This window comes from Lynx canadensis, chromosome B1, assembly GCF_007474595.2.
Source record: "Lynx canadensis isolate LIC74 chromosome B1, mLynCan4.pri.v2, whole genome shotgun sequence".
NCBI lineage: Eukaryota > Metazoa > Chordata > Mammalia > Carnivora > Felidae > Lynx > Lynx canadensis.
The window spans coordinates 119,980,239-120,006,730 of record NC_044306.2 but is presented as its reverse complement, the minus strand read 5'-3'; the positions used below and the strand labels follow the sequence as shown (position 1 = coordinate 120,006,730).

The 26,492-nt window shown below is 39.6% G+C and overlaps 1 protein-coding gene across 2 annotated transcripts in view; it reads right to left on the bottom strand.

Annotated features, from left to right (window-relative positions):
- Positions 1 to 26,492, bottom strand: part of MANBA (mannosidase beta) — a 111,811-nt gene that overhangs the window by 80,246 nt on the left and 5,073 nt on the right. For both annotated transcript variants that reach the window (XM_030313349.2, XM_030313350.1), the window contains exons 2-5: positions 14,543 to 14,637; positions 10,514 to 10,619; positions 9,512 to 9,682; positions 2,236 to 2,359 (exon numbers count right to left, since the gene is read on the bottom strand). In XM_030313349.2, the coding sequence (XP_030169209.1) occupies positions 2,236 to 2,359; positions 9,512 to 9,682; positions 10,514 to 10,619; positions 14,543 to 14,637 (496 nt within the window). The remainder of the gene's footprint in view (positions 1 to 2,235; positions 2,360 to 9,511; positions 9,683 to 10,513; positions 10,620 to 14,542; positions 14,638 to 26,492) is intronic.

Genomic DNA, 26,492 nt, shown 5'->3' with positions numbered 1-26,492 from the left:
CCCTCTCTCTCTGCCCCTCCCCGCTCGCACTCTGTCTCTCTCTCAAAAATAAAACATTAAAAAATTAAAAATAAATAAATAAAAAACTTTTAGTGCCTCTCAGAATGCCTGCCTCAAATTATGTACCAGATAAATGCATAAAAATATTAGCTTATTCTCTTTATTATTTTCCAACTTTCTCTTTTTTTAAACGTGTTTTTTATTTTGAGAGAGAGAAAGTGTGTGTGCATGATGGGGCGGGGGGGGGGGGGGGAGGGCAGAGAGAGGACAGAGGATCCCAGGTAGGCTCTGCACTGACAGCAGAGAGCCCCACATGGGGTTCAAACTCACAAACCGAACCGTGAAATCATGACCTGAGCTGAAGTCAGACACTTAACCAACAGAGCCACCCAGGCATCCCATTATTTTTCAACTTTTAAATATCTATTGATTTCAGGGATGATTGCTGTCTTTCAAAGAAAAATTGAAAAAAAAAATTCTGGAAAAAATTCCTAAAGGAAGTTCTTCATCTCACTTTTACGTGTTTATGCTTCAATTGTCTTTATTACATCAAATAACCAAATTGAAGTCTATAAAATTAATCAGAAATATAAGAATTACTGCTTGATATGCACAGGGCATATCCTATGAACAGGAAACATTTTTCTATATGTTAAGTATGAAATATACTGCAGTCACAAAATAGGAAAAATGTAGTTGACACGGGGAATTGATTACACTGAATCTAAATTAAATTTTAAACCTCATTTAAGTTGATTTAATCCAGACAAAATTCACCCAGTCACTAGTGACTAATAAACTGAACTCTAATGACTCATACTCAGGAAGAAATGTTTAGCTTCATATTCAAAATTTTAAATTAAACTAGAGCAGTGTTATTCAAATGTTTTCAGATATCAGGGTATTTAGTATTCATAGCACTTCTTGCAAACCACCCAAAACACTGATTAAGCTTCAAAACAATGAAATAAATAACTTCTTGCGAAATCAGACCTCTCCTCACACTGGATTTTATTATATACCTGAGAAAAAAATATTGGTGGGGATGGGGAAGAATGAACCATCCTTTGATTTTAGTAGCAGAACTCAGTTCAAGTCATACCTCTGAATACTTTAGAAGCACTAAACTAGAGAGCTGTGGGCAGCCACATTTGCACACGCAATTTAAACTGCGTCTTTTCATGCCTTTTTAACATTTAAAAATGCCAGCAGCACCTAACAACCTCAATTATCAACCATCTCTGATTTGCTTTTTTTTTTGTCTTCTGCCTTTACAAGACTGATTTGGCTGGATGGAACAGCAATGTCAGGTCACCAGGACTCTTACACAGACACACCGCCACATTCTTGCTTGCTGATTCCATCCAGTTAGGCCTGCACGTAACTGGACCGAGCCTCGCAAGGTATCACTCAAGATCCCCCTTCACCGATTTCCCTGACTTCTCAAATCCTCACTGATCTTTGATCTTCTGAACTACCAGCGTCCCACCCCACAAAGTTATTACACAGTCTTGTTTGGTGTAACTGTTCATATCTTCCCTCCCTTATCTCCACCAATGTGCAGGCACGAGTATACTAACTCTAGTTCCTTTCTAAACAAACAAACAAACAAACAAACACAGTGCTGGGCAAACAACTCAACAAAAATATCTGACCGGCTTTTCATGGATTCGTGGACCTCAGTGAAATTTCTGACATTTTATTCAGTGCTCCTGTCTTGGGAATCATTCCTTTGGCTGAGAAAGTAGTATTCTTTATCTTACAAAATTTTCTGTATGCTCTGTGTGCGTTCCGGTTTATTTTCAACTCTTAACAAGGCTAGTGTGGCATGGCCTTCAGAGGAGAAAACGCGCAGTGATCGAAGCAAATCAAGACCTCAGCACAGTGAAGTTCTCAAAGCGGGGACAGAGGCCGCAGGGAGGAGCACAAAACAGCAGGCCTTTTAGAAGGAACACTTAGCTCAGAAAAACCCAGAGCTACTCTGGCTTTCTCTCATCTTCTTTTCGAAATATGTTTAAAAGTATCTATCTACCTCCTTCCTGCTTTATACTGTAAATTTTCATGACAAATCACAGTCTGTGTGTATTTTTCACACATAGAAATTTAATGTCCCCCCCAATTCTTTTTAAATGAACTTCTGGAAAGTATATCTATATCTTCAGATTATAAACCCAATGCTTATAACATAGAGGAGGCTCAAAAAAGACAAACAAGAAAGCACATCTCTTAGCTTACCGTAGATAGGGGAAAACGTGAAGAAGTTCAGATGACAAATATTATAGGCTTCGATTCTGACATCTTTCCAGATGCCCTGGGTAGGGAAGGACGGCCCCCAGTCCCAACTAAATGAACTCTGCTCCTGTAATTTCCAGGGGGGGAAAAGATGCATTCCAATTACCATGACATTTAAACAACTGTGAAAAGCTTTTTCTTTTAAAATATTATATGCATGCATATTAGTTTGCTAGGGTGGCCATAACAAAATACTACAGACCAGTGGCTTCAACAACAGAAATTTACTCTTCCACCGTTCTAGAGCCTGGCAAATCCAACATCAAAGTGGGGGAAGCTTTGGTTTCCTCTGAAGCCTCTCTCCTGGGCTTACAGAGGGTCACCTTCTCACTGTGTTTTCACAGTCTTTTTCCATGCGCACACACACACACATGCATTTCCTCTTCTTACAAGGACATCATTCATACCGGACTATCTCCCACCCTAAAGGTCTCACTTTAACTTCATCACCTCTTTAAAGATCTTATCTCCAAACAAGGACATCATTCATACTGGACTATCTCCCACCCTAAAGGTCTCACTTTAACTTCATCACCTCTTTAAAGACCTTATCTCCAAACAAGGTAGATTTTCAGCCACTGGGGATTAGTACTTCAACATAAAAACTCAGGGGAGACATACAATTAAGTCCATACTCTGTGTATATGTGTGTGTCCCATATGGAGCATCTAAAATGGCCTACAATTGGGGTGCTCGGTGGCGCAGTCAGTTAAGCGTCCAACTTCGGCTCAGGTCATGGTCTCACAATTTGTGAGTTTGAGCCCCGCATCGGGCTCTGTGCTGACAGCTCAGGGCCTGGAGCCCGCTTCGGATTCTGTGTGTGTGTCTCTCTCTGGCCCTCCCCCCTCACACTCTGTCTCTCTCTGTCTCTCAAAAATGAATAAACGTTAAAAAAAAATTTTTTTAATGGCCTACAATGATTCCCTCCTGGTATTCATGCCCTATGCAATCCCCTCTCCTCGAGTATGGATTAGACCTAGTGAATCACTTCCAACCAAGAGAACAGCAGAGGTGATATCGTTTCCAAAACCAAGTTATAAAAAAAAACTGCAGTTTCTGTTTTAGGTGCTCACTGTTGCTCTCTCCTAGCCATGAGGGAAGCCAGCTGCCATGTTGTGAGGCAGCTCAGTGGAGAGGCCCACATGGCGAGTTTAGAAGCCAATCTGAGGCCTACTGATGACCACATGTGTGAACTGAGGCACAGACACTTCAGACCTAGTAGGGCCATGAGATCACCACAGCCCTGGTCCTTTCTTGGCTTGACTGTAACCTCATGACTGGCTTTGAACCAGAGGCACCCAGCTAAGTCACTTTCAGATCCCTGACTGACAGAAACTATGATAAAAAATGTTATTTTAAGCTGGTAAGTTTGGGCATAATTTGTTATACACCAGTAGGTAACGAATACAATAACTCATATAGGAACCTATGCAACATAGTTAAATTTGGCAGAAATGTTTTAAGAACATAAATCTGATTATGTACATTTATTCTTCAAAAGCATATGATACTGAAGCAACACAATTAGTCACTCTTTAAACTTCTCCAAAATATCTCTGAACCTAGCATTGTATTTAAATTTAATACCATAAAGAATATTCTATTTAAATGCAATAACTATAAAAAATGAGGAAACATTTAAAAATAAAGATAATCAAATACGTGAGGTTATGAGCTCAGCTTTTAAAAAGGAATAAGCACACCTGTTGAGATGAGCACTGGGTGTTGTATGGAAACCAATTTGACAATAAATTATATTTAACATAAAAAATGTAAAAAAATTAAAAATAATAATAATAAATAAAAAGGAATAAGCACCAGAGGAAGAGGGAGTACTGAGATTTTTCTGAATGGAACATTTGTAGAACAGAGCCCGAGGAATTGGCAAACTGTTCTCATTTAAAGTATTATTTGCTGGGGCGCCTGGGTGGCTCAGTCAGTTGAACATCCAACTCTGACTCTTGATTTCAGCTCAGGTCATGATCTGAAGGTAGTGGGATCAAGCCCCATGCTCAGCACTGAGCCTCTTTAGATTCTCTCTCTGTCTCTGTCTCTGTCTCTGTCTCTCTCCCCCTCTGCCACTCTTCCCCTGGCTTGCGCCCTCTCTCTCTCAAAAAAAAAAAAAAAAGTATTATTTCATAAGATCTGTATTTATCTAAGAGAGAGATAAATTAGTTTCCACTACAGAGACAAACAAAGAATTAAAACTACTTCATAGCATACACATTTGTATCAGATTCTCATGTTTGGAATGAAAATCATCTTGGGGTTATTTACTGAACAGTTTATAAGTTCATTCAGGTACACAATTCCTTTCTTAGAGACAGGAATAAGGAGGAGGGCAAAAATATTCAACATCTTATAAGGCAGACTATTTTCCCCACCAAGGGCTACAAATCACTCCTATTCATACAACTTCTCCAAATAAAAGTTTTCACTTATTCAGAAAATATTTGTGAACTGCCTTCTTTGTTTCAGGCTGGAAGTACATCAGTATACAAAACAGACAGTCCTTCTGTTTACAGTGCTCACAGTACAGCAGGAAACTCAGGTATTGAATAAACAATCACAAATGCAAAAGACGTCGACAGGGGACAGTATAATGGCGGGGGGTGGGGGGTGTCAGAACAAGTTTCCCTGAATAATAGTGACTTTTACATGGTGATCTGAAGGGTAAGTACCATTTGTCCAGTGTGTTTAGGGGAGAAGGAAGTAAAAGCATCCTTTTCAGAAGGAACAGCATGTACAAAAGCCTTGAGGTGCAAGAAACTATGGTACACTGCAGGAGATGAAGAGGGAATGATGGGAAGAGACAGAGAGAAAACTGGAGAAGTGGGCATGAGCCAGACAGAACTAAGACCCATTACTTTAGCCTAAAGGCAATGAGAAGCTGTTGAAGAGTTTTAAGAAGGGAGTGCTGTAATGATTTTTGTCTGAAAAGAACGTTCTGGCTGTTCTGTAGAAAATTAATTGGAGGAAGGCAAATGAGGTTGCAGGATACCAGTTAGGTGGTCAGAACAATATTTCATGCAAGAAATTATTATAGATTGAACTCAAGCATGGTAGTAGAAATACAGCATGGGAAGATTTAGGAACTATTAAAGTCATAATGTCCACATGGTCAAAATGACTCAGTGGTGTGTTGGAGGAGGGAAAAGAGAGAGAGGGAGTTACCAAAAATAACTCTTAGGTTTCTGGCTTTAGCAACTGTTCTGGATGGCATTCCATTCAGCCAGACAGGGAGCCCTGGGAGAAGGGTTTAGATCCAAGAACAGTGTTGGACATCCTGAATCTTTAGGTCCCCAGGAATCGGGCAGGTGAAGATGCCAGATAGGCAATCCAGTATAAGGTCTGGAATTGAAGAGAAGTCTGGACTGAAGATACAATATTAGAAGTCATTAGAAATTCGACTGGTTATTGAAGAAGTGAAGCTAAATGAGATAGTCTAGACAGGGTATAAAATGAGAGAAGGAAAGTGCCTATAACAGAAAGAAGCATGAATAATATAACTTCCAAGAGGGGGAGGTTGATCTGGATAAAGCAACTTAGAAGGAATGTCCACAGATGTAGGTGGAAAACAAGGAGGATGGTGGAGAATATAGCTAAGAGAGTAGCTGAAGTGAGAGGTCACACTATCCAGGCAGGACAGAGAAGGAAGCAGAGACAAGAGGGGGTTTGTGCTGATATCTCTACCCCACTAACTGCATATAATCAGTTACACACTTAGAAGTCTATAATTATAGAAATAAGTCTCCAAATTAAGTAATAACACCACCCTACATTTTGTTTTTTTAATGTTTATTTACTTTGAGAGAGAGACAGAGAAAAAGAGAGAGAGAGCATGCTCTTGAACAGGGGAGGGGGAGAGAGAGAGAGAGAGAGAGAGAGAGAGAGAGAGAGAGAGAGAGAGAGAGAGAGAGAGAATCCCAAGCAGGCTCTGTGCTGTCAGTGAAGAGCCTGACATGGGGCTGGATCTCACAACCGCAAGATCATGACCTGAGCTGAAATAAAGAATTAGATGCTTAATATACTGAGCCACCCAGGAGCCCTCTCCCACTCTACATTTTGAATAGCTGTATAGCACTCTACAGTATGCAAAGTGCATTCTCATTATTATTTCACTATATGCTCTTACCGACACAGTCAAGAAGAGAAGGGATTAGCTCCATTCACAAACGATGGACTTCCCTACGATCTTTATGGGTCATAAATCCAGAATTCAGATCTAAGATTCCTGCCTTGCTCTCCCAATTCAGGCCTCTTCCCACTGGACCAGAAACAGTAAGACACAATTCACTGTTCTGGCAAGTCTGCCCCAGGGTTAGTGCTCCACACACTGTGAGGGCAGAGTCATGGGTCTGATTCTTGATTTCAGGGACGAGGGCTTTGTTCTATCAGGATAACCTGAAACTGTGTTTTAAATGCCACAGACTGAATGGGGGGCAGAGGAAAAATACTACATGGATATATGCATAACATATATATCATTTTATTGAAGACATGAAAAGTAAGTTAGGATTCAGGAAGTCCTCATTCTGATAGAAGATGAGAGATAGAAGAGGAGAGAGAAAAAGTGCAAACTTTAGTATTCAAACCATGGTGCCACTTGATGCTGAAGACCAGAAACAAGAGATGAATTATAAACAGAGGTATAAGTACATAGTATTCCATTGAATACCTGAGTGTTCGGTTACAGATGATTCCTTTATAGTAACAGGAGCAAATGCTTATATTAAGGTTTTGCTACACCTAAAACAGTCAAGCAAATTGCTACCAAATATTTGAAGTGATTAAAGAAAGACCATATAGAGGTCAGAACTGAAATTTAAAAGTGTCTTTAAAGACGGGATACAGGTGTGCTCTTTCAAAGGGGCACATGCACCCCAATGTTTATAGCAGCACTATCAACAGTAGCCACGTATGGAAAGAGCCCAAATGTCCATCGATGGATGAATGGGTAAAGAAGATGTGGTATATATATACAATGGAGTATTACTCGGCAATCAAAAAGAATGAAATCTTGCCATTTGCAACTAAGTGGATGGAACTGGAGGGTATTATGCTAAGTGAAATTAGTCAGTCAGAGAAAGACAAAAATCATATGACTTCATTCAAATGAGAATTTAAGATACAAGACAGATGAACATAAAGGAAGGAAAGCAAAAATAATATAAAAACAGGGAGGGGGACAAAACATAAGAGACTCTTAAATACAGAGAACAAACTGAGAGTTGCTAGAGGGGTTGTGGGGGGGGGGGATGGGCTAAATGGGTAAGGGGCATTAAGGGGGACACTTGCTGGGATGAGTACTGGGTGTTATACATAGGGGATGAATCACTGGAATCTACTCCTGAAAACATTACTGCATTATATGCTAACTAACTTGGATGTAAATTTTAAAAATAAATAAATAAAAATAAAAAATAAAAAAAAAGGTACTGACACAACTTTAGCTAGGTTGAGTTAAACAAGAGGGGGTATAATTTTGACCTTAGTACTTATATTACGGAAACACAACCTAATGATTAATCCATCCATTCTGAAGAGAGCCACCTAATGTAAATAATCAGAATTTATCAACTGAGGTTTTTGCTAACAAGTACCGGAAAAATACAGTTTGTATCTTCACAATGAAACCAAGGATTATATTTGTTGTTAAAACTACATGCCAATTTCTGAAGAAGTTAAAAATAGAATTACCATACACTCCAGTATCCCACTTCTTGGGATATATGCAAAAGAACTGAAAGCAGGGTCTCAAAGAGACCCGCGGGCACTAGGGCACCGGAGGCTCCAGTGACCCATTCCATAGAATGGAATATTATTCAGGCTTAAAACGGAAGGAAATTCAGACACATGCTACAACATGGAGAACATCACACTAAGTGAAATAAGCCAGGCATAACAAGCCAAATAGGATTTGTGTGACGAATAGGACAGTATGATTCCACTTAGATGAGTAGTGAAACTCACAGAAACAGAAAGAATGGTGGTTTCCAGGGGCTGGCTGGAGGGGAAAATAAGGAGCTGTTTTTAATGGGTATAGGGTTTCAGTTTTGCCACATGAAACAATTCTTGAGATTGGTTTCACAGCAAAGTGAATATACTTAATACTAGTGAACTACACACTTAAAAATGGCTAAGATGGCAAACTGTGTGTTGTGCGTATTTTACCACAATTAAAAATTTCTTAAATAAAAATAAAATTAAAAACTAAATGCCACAGGGACGCCCGGGTGGCCCAGTTGGTTAAGTGTCTGACTCTTGGTTTCGGCTCAGGTCACAGTCTCACAGTTCATGAGTTCGAGCCTTGAATCGGGCTCTGCGCTTGGGATTCTCTCTTTCCCTCTCTCTGCCCCTCCTCCACTTGCACTGTCTCTGTCTCTCTCAAAATAAATAAATAAACTGTAAAGAACAAAAAAACAAAAACTAAATGCCACATAGAAAATCCAACTACAGGGGCGCCTGGGTGGCGCAGTCGGTTAAGCGTCCGACTTCAGCCAGGTCACAATCTTGCGGTCCGGGAGTTCGAGCCCCGCGTCGGGCTCTGGGCTGATGGCTCAGAGCCTGGAGCCTGTTTCCGATTCTGTGTCTCCCTCTCTCTCTGCCCCTCCCCCGTTCATGCTCTGTCTCTCTCTGTCCCAAAAATAAATAAACATTGAAAAAAAAAATTAAAAAAAAAAAAAAAAAGAAAATCCAACTACATATTGGAATAAACTCAAGTCATTTAAAGTCAGATGAAACTCAAAAAATATAAATAAATAATCACCTTGTGGATTTTGTCATTTTTGTTAGATTATATGAGAACCTAGCACTAAAATGCTGGAATACATCAGCAAATATATTAATATTTGCAGAAGGCTTCCCAGTAACAAGAGTCACTAATACATATGAACCTCACATTCTGGTGAAAAGTTTGATAAAACTAAATGTTAAAAAATACTTTGTGCACTTACAGTATCAGTCACCTATTTTTCTTCTTTTTCTGTTGTTACCTAAGTTCTGAAGCATGCTTCAGGATGGAAACCTAGGAAGGCAAAGATTCTCCACAAAAATTCATAAATCTTCTGGTTCTGATTTCAAGTTTTCAATCCCATGAAGCAGACAGGAAAGAGATGCCCAAATTCTGAAATACGACGGGTGTCTTCAAACAAGCATTTTCCACACTGGCACCTCCCATCATCAAGGCTAAAGCCCCCTCCATTGGCAAGACTGTTACCTTTCGAATGAAGTTGACGTGGCATTGGCCCTTCTGCACAGGCGGAGGGCAGTCTGGAGGCACCCAGTAGCTAGTGTGAGCTTTGCTCCGCTGCGCCGCATACAACACTGGGGACTGGAAACGCAGCTCAAGGGAGTTCACATTTCTAACCACAGTGGTAATATCAAAGCTCTGCATTAAAGGAAAGAACAGATGTGGAAGCAGGCCCGTGTGTAAAACTTTAGATATAGATATGCAAAAATGTATGAAAGATGCATAAAATAATTGAAATCTTTAGGGTTAGCCTTTTTTGCAGAAGAAAGCACTTCACTGAAACAGTGTAACTTAGTTGCCTGCTTACGGTTACAACTGAGCACATTCTCCTACCCAAAAGTAGATTTCTAGGTTTCTCCTTCTATTTTTACTGACAGATGATGGTCTTAGGCAAAGAGAGCAAGCAGAAAATATCTTTAGCCCTGGAATGTCTGCTCTGGCTATTTACATATGGCCTTGAACTGCCAAGGATTTCCTAGATGCTTCAGGACAACCTGACTCTCTGGTATGAACAGCATGTATTTCTAAGTCATAAGTTATTTTTGTTTTGAAAAGTTGACCCTTGCAGGGAGATGAGAACATGATACCTTAATGTAAGCATTCCAGACAGGATGGAGAATTTTCTTTTTTAATAGTTTGTCAATTGTCAATTCTCATGAAACTCTGGATCACCAAATAACAGAGAAGGGAACAGCATTTGTTGAACACTTCTCACGTGCCAAGAATCAAGAACTGTGCCAATCATTTTATATAATTAGCTTATTAAATCTTCACAACTCTATAGGGTCTGTGGTGTTTTCATCATTCTACAATGTGGCAAGTGTGAAGGTAATTTACCCAGTGCTTCAAAGAGCTTGTACCCAGCTGCACCGGCAATTAATTATGCACTTACCTTTCTCTACTCACAACAATTAACACACAAACACATACAGGGAGGTTTCTTTTAACTTGATGTCACTGTATACTTACATATCTTTTGAACATGTTGTCTGTTTTCCCAATAGGAACACTATTTAGCAGGATTTTTGCAACTGTATCAACACCCTCAAAAATCAGGTTTACTTTTTGCCATTTGCTAAAAAAAAGAGAAAAAATTTTAAACAAGATGTGTAAAACATTAGCTTAGATAAATCTTTTTTTTAATTTTTTTAATGTTTATTTGTTTTTGAGACAGAGAGAGAACATGAGCAGGGGTGGGACAGAGAGAGGGAAACACAGAATCCAAAGCAGGCTCCAAGCTCTGAGCTGTTAGCACAGAGCCTGACGGGGAGTTCGAACTCACGAACCACGAGATCATAACCTGAGCCAAAGTCGGATGCTTAACCAACCGACTGAGCCACCCAGGTGCCCTGATAAATCTTTTTTATTAGTTAAAACTAAAGGTATAAATATTTCACAGAAAATAAACATTCTTTTTTTAAAAATTTTTAATGTTTATTTTTGAGAGAGACAGAGCAGGGGAGAAGCAGAGAGAGACACACACACAGAATCTGAAGTAAGCTCCAGGCTCCGAGCTGTCAGCACAGAGCCCAAGGCAGGGCTCGAACTCACAAACCATGAGATCATGACCTGAGCCAAAGTCGGATGTTTAACCCACTGAGCCATCCAGACACCCCTGAAAATACACATTCTTAAAATTCAATTTCTAATGAAATTTTCATAAGTATTGGTTTAATACATTTTTCTGTTGAGTGCTCTGGTTTATCTTTCTCCATAATGTTTCAATTGCCTTATAAAGTCATGAGCATAGCTTATAATTTCCGAATGCATTGACTTTTTTTAGGACTTCACAAAGTACTTATGAGAATCAAGTTAAATAGTAGACATAAGACATTTTCACAGGAGCATCTGAGTGGCTCAGTCGGTTGAGTGTCCAACTCTTGATTTCTGCTCAGGTCATGATCTCGCGGTCCATGAATTCGAGCCCCCCATCGGGCTCTGTGCTGACAACACAGAGCCTGCTTGGGATTCTGTCTCCCTCTCTCTCTGCCCCTCCCCACACTCTCCCTCTGTCAAAAATCAGCATTAAAAAAAATTTTTTTTCACAAACTATTACATTTACTGACACTAAGAGAAAACATTAACCAACTAACAAGTATCTATGAATACCTATTATGGGCTCGGCACTCTGCTAAGCTTTACAGGGAACTAAAACACTCTCTGAATTTAAGGAATCTGCAGTCTAGTTGCCATTCAAGCCAAAAAACACAGGAAAAAAAAGAGAAAATTTTCCATCTCTTCTGGTTTATAGTACAGTCTTGTTGGACAGACTATATGTGCTATCGGAGCTTATGTCACAAGGAAAGACTTCAAGAAAGAAACAAGAACTTAAAGAAGAATAGGATAAATGTAGTATAACCATGCAATAAAATATTATTTAGCAATAAAAAGAAATAAAGTACTGGTGAATGTGACGACATGGATGAACTTTGAAAACATTATGCTAAGTGAAAGAAGGAAGTCACAAAGGTCCACATATTGTACAATTCCATTTATATGAGATTTCCAGAAGAGATAAATCCACAGAAAATAAATTGGCGGCTGCCTAGTGCTGGGATAGAGATGAGGGGGTGGGGACGTTGGGAATGGGGAATGACTGGTAATGGGTATGGCTTTCTCTTTGAAGTGAGGAAAATTCTAAAACTGATTATAGTGATCGATGGTGGCACAACTCTTTGAATATACTAAAAACTACTGAATTGTATACTTTTTTTAAAGGTTTATTTATTTTTGAGAGAAAGAGACAGCACAAGTGCGAGAGAGGGAAAGATACAGAATTCAAGGCAGGCTCCAGGCTCTGAGTCGTCAGCAAGAGTCTGACACAGGGCTCAAACTCATGAACCATGAGATCCTGACCTGAGCTGAACTCAGACACCTAACTGACTGAGCCACCCAGGCACCCCTGAATTGTATCCTTTAAAAGGGTGAATGTATAGTGTGTGAATTAGGTCTCAATAAAGTTGTTCCTTTTTTTTTTTTTGTAATGAGTAGAAAATGTCTAGGTAAAAGGTAGACCCCAGAGGAAGAGCAAACTCAAAACAAGGAAGTGCAAACGACATCAACATTAAGATAACATGGTAGGTGCAGGTGCAGGACTTGTGCTAGAGCGCTAACGGGAGAAATCTGGTCAAGTCAGCAGGGCAAGAGGGCAGCAGGGCACAGGAAGTGGAACAGGAATAGGCAACATTAAGCAGTATTTTCACACACAAGCAAATAAGATTAAACTGGCTTTACCAATTAAAAGGAAGACACTGTCGTTCTTGAGCAAGAATGTCATGGGCAAAACCAATATTTGGGGAAGATGAGTCTAATGTTTCTATATACGAGAGTGAAGAATAGGAGCGCCTGGGTGGCTCAGTCAGTTAAGCGTCTGACTTCAGCCTAAGTTATGAATTTGCCATTCCAGGGTTTGAGCCCTGCATCAGGCTCTGTGCTGACAGCTCGGAGCCTGGAGCCTGTTTCAGATTCTGTGTCTCCCTCTCTCTGACCCTCCCCTGTTCATGTTCTGTCTCTCCCTGTCTCAAAAATAAATAAAACGTTAAAAAAAATTAAAAAAAAAAAAAGAGTGAAGAATAAAAAGACAAAGCAAGAAATTTAGTTATGCAGCTTTGGCCTAACTGCAGACACTTACTAACAAAGGCCTAGGCAAACATGGTAACTGGAAATGAGGAGAAAGGGGCTGAATCAAGAAAAATGAGGGACACCTGGGTAGCTCAGTCGGTTGAGCATCTGACTTTGATTTCAGCTCAAGTCATGATTCCAGCCAGGGTTGTGGGATCGAGTCCCGAGTCAGGGTCTATGCTGAGCATGGATCCTGCTTAAAATTCTCTCTCTGCGCCTCTCCCCTGCTCACTCTTTCTCTCTCTAAAATAAAAAATTTTTTAAAAGATGGGGTCCCAGGGTGTCAGTCAGTTAAGGGTCTGACTCTTGGTTTCGGCTCAGGTCATGATCTCAGGGTGTCATGGGTTTAAGTCCCACGGCAGGCTCTGTGTTGCAGTGCAGAGCCTGCTTGGGGCTCTCTCTCTCTCTCTCTCTCTCTCTCTCTCTCTCTCTATCTCTATCTCTGTGTGCCTGCCCTGCTCACACTGTCTCTCTCTCAAAATAAATAAATAAACTTAAAGAGAGAAATGATAGGCAGAAATTAACAGAACGCAGAAAAAGATTAAATACAGAGATGCAGAAAAGATATTATAAGCCAAAAACACCTCAGGCATAGAGGATCAGAAAAGGGTTGTTACATTAAGAGAAGCAATGAGACTGTTAGAATATAAAGGAAGCTTTAAGTGGGACAATCAGTTGCTTACATTTTGGAAATGCTGAATTCAAATGAAAGAGGACCCTTAACAGAGATATTTTAAATATTATCTGCAAACGTGAACATGGAGCACAGCAATGTTGATGTTGAGCACCATATTCTGGTTTTATTTCTCTTTTAGCAGGCTGTTAAATAATTACCCAAAAAAAGTCATACAAAAGGGACAGAGGATTTTTTTTTATTTAGCAATAATGGCGGTAGATATAACTGGGTTACATTCTGCTACGTGGAACGTTACTGAAATTATACTGTTTTTCCTCGTGGCTTCACAACATAATATAAGGCCAATGCCACAGCCTTGATGGCTGGTTAACACCACATGGAATAAATGATGGATCTCTGATCCTACTTGACAAATTGTAAATATACACATTCTATTGATTATAGGGAGGGGAGGGTACACATAGAAGGAAATGCAAATAAGAGAACTGACTAGGTGTAGGTGACTCCATTAAAACCACTGAACAAGACATAATTTCATGACTAATGATCAGTGGCACCATTATATACAAATCAAAACATAAATTATATATTCACTTTTACAGGACAAGGCTTTAGTCTGACAGTTCTCTTACATGCAGCCTAAACAAACAAAAGATTATTCCAGAGACAGAAAGAAGGAAAGCTCAATAACAATAACTAAATAAATACAGATGTAGATATAGACACACACACATACATACCTAATGTTAAAGGGGATTTGAAATTTCTTGCTATAGGTCCAGTTATCCAAGGAGATCCATCTGTACTTAAGGTCATTAAATCTGTAGTAAGGATCCTGGTGATCAAAATCATGGCAGATGATTAAATATGCAAAAATAAATAAACATGAAATAAATTATTAACAATAGCTATTTGCCACCTAAAAATTAATGAATCCTGGGCCTAGGAGTATGCATTTGCAGGCACATCTCATCCTCAAGGTTAAAAGCTCCATCCATTTAAGAGACCATTACCCTTCCAACAAAGTTAACAACATTCACATAACTAAAATATACCAAAAAATGTTTTTTAAAAATGCCAACAAAATGCCTCAATGAAAGTTCTTCGAGATAGAAATCATATAGTTTCATTATCAATAAGAACATGTGTGGAGATGAAGACCGGCTGCCTTTGTTAAAACCAAACACAGAACCTCCGAGGTATTAGCAGAGAATGAAAGTCAGCACTTCCCAAGTGAGGCCCTCAGTCTCTCATAGCCCTGTCATCCTCGCCGTGCTCATTTCTGCCACTATCCCAGCTGGCCTCCAGGGGGAATGCTTCTCCTGTACTACCCAAACCTCGGCAAAACTCCCACTCCTTGGATTCACCTAGCATTTCCAAAGTTATTTTCCACTGAGCTTTACCAAGTGAGCACAAAAGGATCTCTGCAGAGAATACGCAGGCAGCACAGCCACCGTCACACTGACCAACTTCAGGTTGCCTATATTTTCCTAGACAAGGTCAGCAAACTACAACCCATGGGTCAAATGCAGCTCACGGCCTGATTTCGTCTGGCCAGGGAGCTAAGAATGGACATGTGTCAATAAATGAAGTTTCATTGGAGCACAACCATGCCCATTCCTTTACAAATCATATATGGCAGCTTTCATGCTATAATAGAGTTGAGGGGCACCTGGGTGGCTCAGTCGGTTGAGCGTCCAACTTTGGCTCAGGTCATGATCTCACGGTTCGTGAGTTCGAGCCCCACATTGGGCTCTGTGCAGACAGCTCAGAGCCTGGAGCCTGCTTCGGATTCTGTCTCTCTCTCTCTCTCTCTCTCCCTCTCTCTCTGCCCCTCCCCTGCTCATGTTCTGCCTCTCTCTCTCTCTCAAAAACAAATAAACATTAAAAATAAATAAACATTTAAATTGTTTTTTTAAATTGCCGAGTTGAGTAGGTGTGACTGAGGCCATTTGACCCATGAGGCCTAAAATAGTGTCCAGGCTTTTACTGAAAATGGTTGCCAATTTCTCTGCCCTAGGCGACTGGCCTGCCGGGTGTTCAGAGATACTGTTCTGGCTGAGTGTCCAGCCCCAGGTCCTTCCTTTTGTAATACTTAGGTCTTTCTTTTCCTACTCATTTTCCACCCTTTATCTCCCAGAAGAGGAGGCAGAAAAGAAAGTGGTAAGTGAAGCTTTTCAGTCATCTTTCTGTGAACAACATCACAGCCACCTAGATGGAAACAGTGCGGTCTTCTCCAACTGGGACAGGGCCAAGTTGCACTGCAACTCCAGATAGAGAAAGAAAAGCCAATTTTGCCTAACTTCCACCAATGACCACGTTGGGTTAGCAATAGTCGGTTGGGCACATGCTCGGAGCACAAATCTGTAAGACATACTATAAAACGGTGGGGTGTATATCAAGATGGTGGGTGTGTATCAAGTCAGAAATTGCTCCTGACTGGAAGAAATGTTTTAATAAGCTACTAGGGAAGGGTGTAGTTGATGAGATTTAGTAACAACTGATATCGCCAAGCTGATTTTTAAGGACTGATTAACAGTGAGTTTTATCCTGTTAAATGGGCTGTGCCAGGCCCAGCCAACTTGCTTCCTTTTCTGTCTTCCCACACACATACACCACTCAGCCTCTCCAATGAATAAGCATGGAATAAATATTTAAGGACACAGGTTTGAAGAGGTACCTAATCATTAGCTTGTCCATGTGTCTCCACCCAGCCTTATTTATAACTCTACACTGTGGACTTAGTCCAATACAGTTAAAAATATCATGAGAAGGAAGGTGTGAAGGCGAATGTGGTTGCAACATGTCAGCCTGCTAAGCCTTGGAGCCGGCTGATGATCTGGTTTGCAGGGCACAATTCCCCTTCCTGTCTCCCAGCCCCTTGAAGGAAACTGCCTATTGAGTTCGAGAGGGCAAGCTGCTGAGATACATTTTTTCTAGACAAACAGAATTTAAATGTTTATTTTGTTTTTTGAGAGAGAGAGAGAGAGAGAGAGAATGAGCACATGCGTGCGCAAGCAGGGTAGGAGCGGAAAGAGAGGGAGAAAGAGAATCACAAGCAGTGTCTATGCTGACGACACAGGGCTCATCCCATAAACTGTGAGATCATGACCTGAGCCAAAAACAAGAGTCAGACGCTCAACCGACTGAGCCACCCAGGCACCCCTAGACAAACAGAATTTAGAGGTTAAAATTTTTCTTTTACTTGAAAGAAGCCAATCTGAAAAGGCTACATACTACATGATTCCAAATACATGGTGTCCTGGAGAAGGTAAAACTATGGTGACAGTAAAAAGATCAGTGGTTGCCAGGGATTAAGGGAGAGAGGGGTGAATAGGCAAAGCACAGAGGATTTTGAAGGCAGTGAAACTTCTCTAAATGATACTACAATAGTGAATACATATCATTATACATTTGTCAAAATCCATAGAATATATAATACCAAGAGTGGATTCTAATGGAAACTATAGACTTTGGGTGATAATGATTTGTCAGTATAGATTCACTGATGATAACAAATGTACCACTCTGGTGGCGGGGGCAGGGGGGTGTTGATAATGGGAGGGCTGTGCATGTGGGGTGGGGGTGATATATGGGAGCCGTCTGTATTTTTCTTTCAATTTTGCTGTGAACCTAAAATTGCTCCAAAAAATAAAGTCTACTAACAAAAGTTCCTCTTACCAAGGGAAAATATTTTAACCTCCCTAAAATAAAGGTTGCAGAAGCTTATATTATCTTTCTAATCATTATTCCAAATGCTAAGCAACCAACTTAATTTGATTCTAGAATGGTTTGACTCCCTTCGTTCATAAGCTCCTCGATGGTAGCTGTTCTTCTGGTCCTTTCACTTAATTTGCAGTACTTGAACTCATTGCCGTGTCTTCTGAACAAGGGACGCTTTTTGTGGGAGGGCTCAACTTGAACTCTGATGAGCAGACTCTGGAAGACCACTTCAGTAGGTTTGGTCCTATTTCTGAGGGGGTCATTGTCAAGGGCCGCGAGATTCAGCGATTCTGGGGTTTTGGTTTTACCACCTTCACCAGTCCAGAGCATGCCTCAGATGCCATGGGAGCCATGAATGGAGAGTCTCTGGATGGTCGCCAGATCTGTGTGGATCACCTGGGCAAGTTAGCCAGGGGAACTGGAGGTGGTGCCTTTGGGGCCCACGGGCGTGGTTGCAGCTACTGTAGAGGTGGTAGGGACCAGAGCTATGGGAGTGGCAGATATGACAGCGGCCTGGAGGATATGGATATGGATGTGGAAGGCCCAGAGACTGGTGGTAGAAGCCAGGTGGTTATGACTGCTACTCAGGAGGAAACGACAGAGACAATTTTGACCTCCAAGTTCAGGCATGTGCATCTAATGTGGTAGCTACACAAGGAATAAAACTTCTGATCCCGGATCATCCTTCCAAATGGCTGTACTTATAAAGATTTTTGGAGCTGCGCTGAAACATCTGTGTTAGTGCGTCAACTTCTATTTTTAAACTGAGCTCCCAAGGTAGCTTGTTAAAGACCTTTTAGAAAGCTTCATGTGTTTTTTAAAAATCTTCTCCCACTTAAAGACAAATCCTAGGACATTTATTGAGTTTGGGTATTTTCCTTTTACCACGTTTTTAGTTTGGGCTCTCAGGATTACTGATTCTGGCAAAAAAAAAAAAAAAAAAAGTTTGGCCAGAGTGCTTTTTAAAAAAAAAAATAATAATAATGTACACTTAGAGACATTTTAAGAGCCTGTACACAATGTTTATCATGACCAGGAAGCAATTTCCAAATGCAACTACAAGAAATCAAGAACATGATTAGAGGTGTTTTTTAATTCAAGGTCACCATCTTAACTACATATAAGTTTCTTTAAAAAATGACATTTGTGAATGTCATTTTTTTTTAATACTGGAAGAAAAAAAGTACTCTGTTGTGTCTTATCCAGCATTCAGGATATCCTTCACGGAACTTATTAAAAAGTTGAAACCTGGGGGTGCCTGGGTGGCTCAGTCAGTTAAGCGCCCAACTCTTGGTTTCAGCTTAGGTCATGATCTCATGGTTCGTTAGTTCTAGCCCCACATGGGGCTTCTCGCTGACAGCGCAGAGCCCGCTCTCTCTCTCCCTCTCTCTCTCTGCCCCCACCCCCCCCGCTCATGCTCACTCTCTCTCTTTCTCTCTCATTATAAATAAATAAATAAACTTTAAAAAGTTGAAACCTGAAAACAAACAAAAATTAAATAAAATAAAGCTAACAGCAGTTCAGTGTTACACCTGATGACTAAGAAACCACGTAAGTCACTGAGTTGTTACGCAAACCCACGAACCCTAAAAAACAACAGAAGTATCATTTGTTAACCGAGATAGCCACTCACATGCTTTTGTCTTCATAACCAACACATGCAGTGCATTTATAGAGAAAGAAACGAAAGTTCCAAAAGATTCCACTCCTGAGGTCCCCCAACTAAGCAGTACATCCAGGAACTAAATCAAGGCAGTCTAACATTTTTTCAACTATTCTACAATGCCTCATGCCAAATACACCTACACTTTTATACCAGATGATCACAGCAACAATAGCTGATAGCTACCCTAGTGCCCATGACCCAATGGGGCAGGTATTATCTTCATTCCCCTTTACTAACAAAGAGTCCAAAGCTCAAAGTCAAATGGCTATGAAGTGGTGCAGCACTGATTCAGACCCAAGACATCTGGCTCCAGAGTCCACACACACTCAATCATTCCCTAATACTGCCATTAATGTCACAAACGTCGTCAACAGTTACAAAGTCAGTGCTACTACCAAGTGGGAACCAGGGGATAAACATGCTATGTAGGGCTGGTTATTTATCATTGCCATTTACCATACCTGCTGTACATCAACAGACTATGTGGCCCCACGCCATGCAAACAACATTATCCGTCCCATTTTCTCTGTAAGCTTCTGAACTTCATCTATTACATCCATTTAGAGATACATAAATTCCTTAACCAGGTATAGCGTTTCCACTCCCCAGTTCTGCTTCAATCCAATGCCTGATTCCATCCCAGACATAATTACTTCAAATGGAGTTAAATACAGAAAAGGAAGTCTTCGCAACTATTTCACACACAGATATATTCTTGGACACTTAGGCAAAAAAAATAAATAAAGTTTAAGAAAACATTCATTTAAAAATAAGCAAAAGTAACCAATATATTAAGATACACAGATATTTGGGAGCACCTGGGTGGTTCAGTCGGCTAAGCATCTGACTCTTGGTTTCAGCTCAGGTCATGATCTCACAGTTTCGTGAGTTTGAGCCCCACGTTGGGCTCTGCATTGTCAGTGCGGAGCCTGCTTGGGATTCTCTCTCTCTCCCTCTCTCTGCCCCTCCCCCACTCGTGCTGTCTCTCTCTCTCAAAATAAATAAACTTTTAAAAAAGATACACAGATATATAAAACCTTAATTTGTAAAAAGCAAGAAAGTGATAACTCAGAATAGCAGTTACCTTAGGGGGAGGCAAGTGATAGGATTGGGAGAGGCAAGGTAACTGCAATAGTGTTGGCAATGTGCAGGTTCATAAACTGGATGGCAGGTGCATGGGTCTTCATTTAATCATAGGCTTTAAAAGTCACAAATGCACATGTGCATAAAACTTTCCATGTACTAGATACCATATAATAAAAAGAAAAAGAAGAAAAGACTTTCATAGGAAGCTGATCTACCCTAACCCACATAGGGATATTGATGTGTTCCATTCAGAAGAAGCTGCACTCTCCAAACTTGTTTATCCATTGTCAAAATGAGCTCAGCTATGATTCTTACTTCAGCAGCTTCACATATACAAGAGATCCCAAGTCCATAAGTCAAAACATGTTTTTAAGTTGATTTATTTTGAGAGCAAGAAAGTACACATGCAAGCAGGGAGAGGGGCAGAGAGAGAGAGGAGAGACTTCCAAGCAGGCTCCGTGTGCTATCAGCATAAAGCCCAACGTGGGGCTCCAACTCACGACCCTGGGATCATGACCTGAGCTGAAATCAAGAGTCGGACGCTTAACCGACTGAGCCATCTAAGCACCCTCATAAGTCAAAACATTTTGATTGGCCTTAATGTTATTTTTGCTTAAAATCCTTAAACTAGTAAATACTGCTTCACATCTAACACAGCTCTAGGTAAAAAGGGGTTGTGAGTTAAGGAAACTCCTTATTTTCTGACCAAAGAGTATTAAAAGGGGAATTTAAAAGGAGAAACAAAATGATTTTCTTAGCCCACTCCACAGTGCAGGGTAGAACTCATGAAAGATTAGCATAAATGCCTGGAGAGAGATTCTTGACTGACATGAGGGTCAGAGGAGTTGGAAATCACACTTGCTCAGGAGCAAGGGTGGGCAGTTGAACAGCTGCGCAGCCATAGTTCTTGCCTCTGAGACGAAGCTAGAGGTGTGGATGGAGCTGACAGGTAAGAGCAGCAGTGGGGAGCAATCTTGTTCACATGAGTTCAAGCCCTAGCTTGGCCCTAATACCTGTGGGAGCTTGTGAAGCTCATACAACACCCCTATACTTCTGTTTTCTCAGTTCTAGAACAGAGATAATAATAGTACCTCCCAGGATCAGGATGAACATTGCAAGAGGTAACATGTGGAAGGTGCTCAGAACCATTCATTACTCATAGCAAGCATTCAACAAATGATAGCTGTCATTACTGTTATACGTACGGATCTGAAATGACTTCTATGAGATGTCAAGTGAAAGAAAAAAGTCAGTACCAAACAACATACATAGAATGCTATCATTTATGAAGGGAAATACAGATAACTCTATATGTATATAGACATATAGCATGAGATACATAAATATACACAAGAATCTGGTTAACTGTAGTTGTTTCCGTAGAAGGGAACTAGAAAACTAGGAGACAGGGATGGAAGAATACTTGCTTTGATTATGTTTCCCACCTGTAATTTTTTTCTTTCTTTTTTTTTTTTTTTTGACAAAGAGATCATGCACACAAGCAGGGGAGGGGGAAGAGGGGGAGAAAGAGAGAGAGACTGAATCTAATGCAGGCTCCATGCCGAGGCCAGAGCCTGATCCCAGGCTTGATTTCATGACCATGAGATCATGACCTGAGCTGAAATCAAGAATCAGACACTTAACCGACTTAGCCACCCAGGTGCCCCCTACCTTCAATTTTTTTTTTATCATTACAGTTAACCCTCAGGGGTACAGTTAACAGTAAGTGCTCCTAAACCCTGCATGGTCAAAAATCTGATTAACTTTTGGCTCCCCAAAAACTTAACTACTAATAGCCTACTATTGACCAGAAACTTTACCAATAACATAATTAACATATTGTGTATGTTATATGGATTATATACTGTATTCTTACAATAAACTAGGCTAGAGAAAAGAAAATGTTAAGAAAATCATAAGGAAAACACATTTATAGTATTGTGCTGTATTTACTGAAAAAAATTCATGTGTAAATTCAAACCCACGTTGTTCAAGGATCAATTGTATTTCCTTTATCTGTTTCTAAAATCAGTTGACCTCTTTTTTAAAAAGAAAACAATAAGCGAGGTTGATAACAGTACAAATGACTTGGCCAGAATGGTTGTAAGATGTTGTTGTAGGCTGGACCTACAAGTTGCACAAGTTGCAACATATGTGAGAAGAAACAAAAATGGCACCAAAATTCCAGGCCTCATTTACTGAGAAAATGTTGGTGCTCTTATTAGAAATAGGCAGAGGCGCCTGGGTGGCTTAGTCGGTTAAGCATCTGACTTCAGCCTAGGTCATTATCTCATGGTTTGTGGGTTTGAGCCCCACATTGGACTCTGTGCTGACAGCTCAGAGTCTGGAACTTGTTTCAAATTCTGTCTCTCTCTCTCTCTCTCTCTCTCTCTCTCTCTCTCTGCCCTTTCCCCACTTGTGCTCTCCCATTCTCTCTCTCTGTCTCAAAAATAAATAAGTAAACATAAAAAAAAAAAAGTAGATAGATAAAAGAAGAAAAACTAAGGATTGGGAGAGTTGAGAGAAGAGGTATCTGCATATATAGAGTTTCAATACTCCATGAAGACATTCAGGTAGAAGAGTGGAGCCAAATCTCCAGACACAAATCAGGAGGACAGAGTTAGAGATGAAGGCACCAGACCAGTTGTGGCACAGAGGTAATGGCTGAAACTAAGAGACTTCTGAGTCACAGAGAATAAGGAAGTGATGTGTGCACTGACCCTCAGGAATTATTGCATTTATCAAGAACTTCTGGCAAATGGGATGCTTCTAGTGATATATTTTGGACAGTAGTATGCTGTGCTCATCACTGTGTTTACTGGACATCTTTAAATTAAAACAGTAATTATTCTCTTTGCTTACTATTTATTCTTGCCAACAGGCAGCGTGGGCCATGAAAAGATGCGGGTTGAATCCTTGTCCCACCATTTATTAGATGCATGCTCTTAGGCCATAACTTGTGTGAGCCTCAGTCAGTATAAGTAATGATACCTTCTCCACAGGGTTGCGGTGGGAATTACGTGAACAGGTGCACCTGAAAGGGTCAAAGAGAGTGCATTGCACATGGAAAATATTAAATAATTATTACATGCAGATGAATTTCACAGTCTAGGTTGACTATATACACCTATGGGTGATGAAGACCAGCCAGCCTAAAGATTGAACTCTCAGATGATGCTTTGATTCCCAGTGTTGGGCCATGAGAAGCAAATCCTCCTATGCCCTAAATACACCTGACAAGGCATCAAACGAAGAAGCATGTGTCCAGGTTTAAGGATCAGGATTTTCTTTTTTTTTTTTTAAGTTTATTTATTTGAGATAGAGAGCATGAGCAGGGGAAAGGCAGAGAGAGAAGGAGAGAGAGGATCCCAAGCAGGCTCTGCTCTGTGCTGTCAGTGCAGAGCTGGACGCAGGGCTTGAACCTACAAATTGTGAGACAAGAGTGGGGTGTTCAACTGAGCAACCGAGGCACCCCAAGAATCAGGATTTTCTAAAGCTATCTTTAAAAAAAAAAAGGCTTGGGGCACCTGGGTGGCTCAGTCAGTTAAGCGTCTGACTTCGAGCCCACATCAGGCTCTGTGCTGACAGCTCAGAGCCTGGAACCTGCTTCGGATTCTGTGTTTCCCTCTCTTGCTCTCTGCCCCTCCCCCACTGTGCTCTCTTTATCTCTCAGAAATAATAAATGAACTTAAAAAAAAGGCTTAAAAAATAAAAGAAAAAAGGCTTAAAAACCTTGTGATTTTCTCTTCCTCAAAACTGAATGACTATTTCTGCTCAAATTTAAACTTCAAATGCAGAGTCCTTAGCTAATTTATCTCCTCAATGCCACACGTTGTTTAAGCAGTCGAACTTCTAGAAACCCTACAGATCTTTAAATGATTCCTTTCCTAAAAGATTTTGAAATCACTTCACATAAAATGGTCCAATAAAACCAAGTATCCCATTTTTAAGTCTTTTGTAGAAGGTGAGTACGGCAACCAGAAAAAGTACCTCTTCTTTAAAAATAAATTTATGTTTGGCCATTTTGGACCATCATTGTGACACCTCCTTCTCTGAAACACAACAAAAATATTAAAATGGTGATAATGGTATTATAGTTAGAGACCCACAGTGAAATGTTTGAGAATGAAATGATGTGATACCTGGGACTGCTTCAAGTAAGGGGTAGTATAATGACTGGACAAAGAAACAAAATGGACTGTGCTGAAGCCAGGTGATGGGTAAATGGGGGTTCATTGAGTTACTTTTTTTTTTAATTTGTTTGAAATTCACCATAACAAAAAGCTTTAGAAGTATATTCACATGGCAATTGCCTCTTGGCTACTTTCAGAGTACAAGAATATACAAAATCTTCTTCTCTGACCATCTGTCCCAGTTACATTATGAAGGATAGAAGGCAGTAATAAAATTTAGAGAAAAAGTTCTAAGCATTTGGTGTCTACCATTTTTTAGTACATGTAGATATTCATATATTTATAATATATTTTCTTCTATTTTTAAGTGTAGATTTAAGTGTAGAACACATCTTCAAAATGGAATCTATATAGTTATTAAAAATTATTCTAGATCTATATTTATAGACACTTGTGGATGGAAAAAGATGTTCACCATATATTTTAAATGAAGAAGTACTTACAAAACTATTTCAGAAATTGATTTAATTTTTATATTATTGTATTTGTACATACTTAGAAAAATCTGGAAAGATACACATGAAAAATTTTACAGTGATTACTCCTGCTTTGTAGTATGCTTTTCATTATTTTTTCCTTGTTCTTTATATTTTATATTTTTGTGCATCAATTTTGTTGTTGTTGTTCAATAAGCATTAAATATTTGGAGTGCCTGGGTGGTTCAGTAGGTTAAACGTCTGACTTCGGCTCAGATCATGATTTCGCAGCTCATGAATTTGAGCCCTGCATCGGATTCTGTGTTGATAGCTCAGAGCCTGGATCCTGCTTCAGATTCTGTGTCTCCCTCTGTCTCTCTGCCCCACCTTGCTCATGCTCTATCTCTCCCTCTCTCTCTCAAAAATAAACATTTAAAACAATTTTTTTAAGCATTAAATATTTATAATGCTTTAAAAAGTAATTTTAAAAGAGGGAATGAGAAAAGTATCAGTATATGAGAATTTCATACATGAAAAACTAATGTTTTATATCAATGAACAAAAGAGAAATTGTTAAATTATGGGATATAAAAAACTAACCATTTGAAAAAAATTCAAATGGATCAATATTTTAAATATGAAAAGGAATTATAAAGTTACAAAAAAAGAAATATTTGTAAATATTTATTTAATTGAGAGAGAGGGAATTACTTTCAAAGCATAATATCAAACAAAGAAACAATCATAAAAGGAAAAAACCTTATAAGCTTTCAATATATAAAACTTTAAAACATCTATGCGATAAAATACATCATTAATGAATGGGACATTTTTGAAAATATGTAACAAATAAAGAGGTCTAACAAATCTATATTTTAAAAGATTAATAGCTAATAGAAAAATAAAGAACATGAATAAGTAACCGCAAATCACCAATAAACATGATAAAAATTGTTCAACCTTACTACAAAGTAAATTGTTCTTGTCTTTTATTTTTTAAACATTTTTTAATGTTTATTTATTTTTGAGAGACAGAGAAACAGCGAGAATGGGGAGAGGCAGAGAGCGAGACACAGAATCTGAAGCAGGCTCCAGGCTCCGAGCTGTCAGCACAGAGCGCAAAGCCGGGCTTAAACTCGCGAACTGTTGAGATCATGACCTGAGCCGAAGTTGGCTGCCCAACTGACTGAGCCAGCCAGGTGCCCCTGTTTCTGCTTTTTAAAATAATATCCAAATCTAGCACTTAAAATGAGCACTGGGATAAAATGATAATGGGAGCATAAAACTATTACAATTTTTATTGAAAAAAAACTGAGAAGTACATATTATAACACTAAAAATGTGCATACCCTTTGAATCAGCAATCGCACTTCTAAGAACTGTCTAAGAAAATAAGGATATACACTAACTAAAATTTAGCTAAAAGGATCTTCACCAAAGAATAGAAAAAAATCAAGTAAGACAACAATCCAATAGTAAGTGACTGATTATAAATGGTAACAAACGTACACAATGAAATAAAAAAGAGCCATTAAATATGGTTTGTTAGAAATATGTTTATTGTATGTAAAACTATCAAAAACACTCTATACAAAAAAGTTGTTAA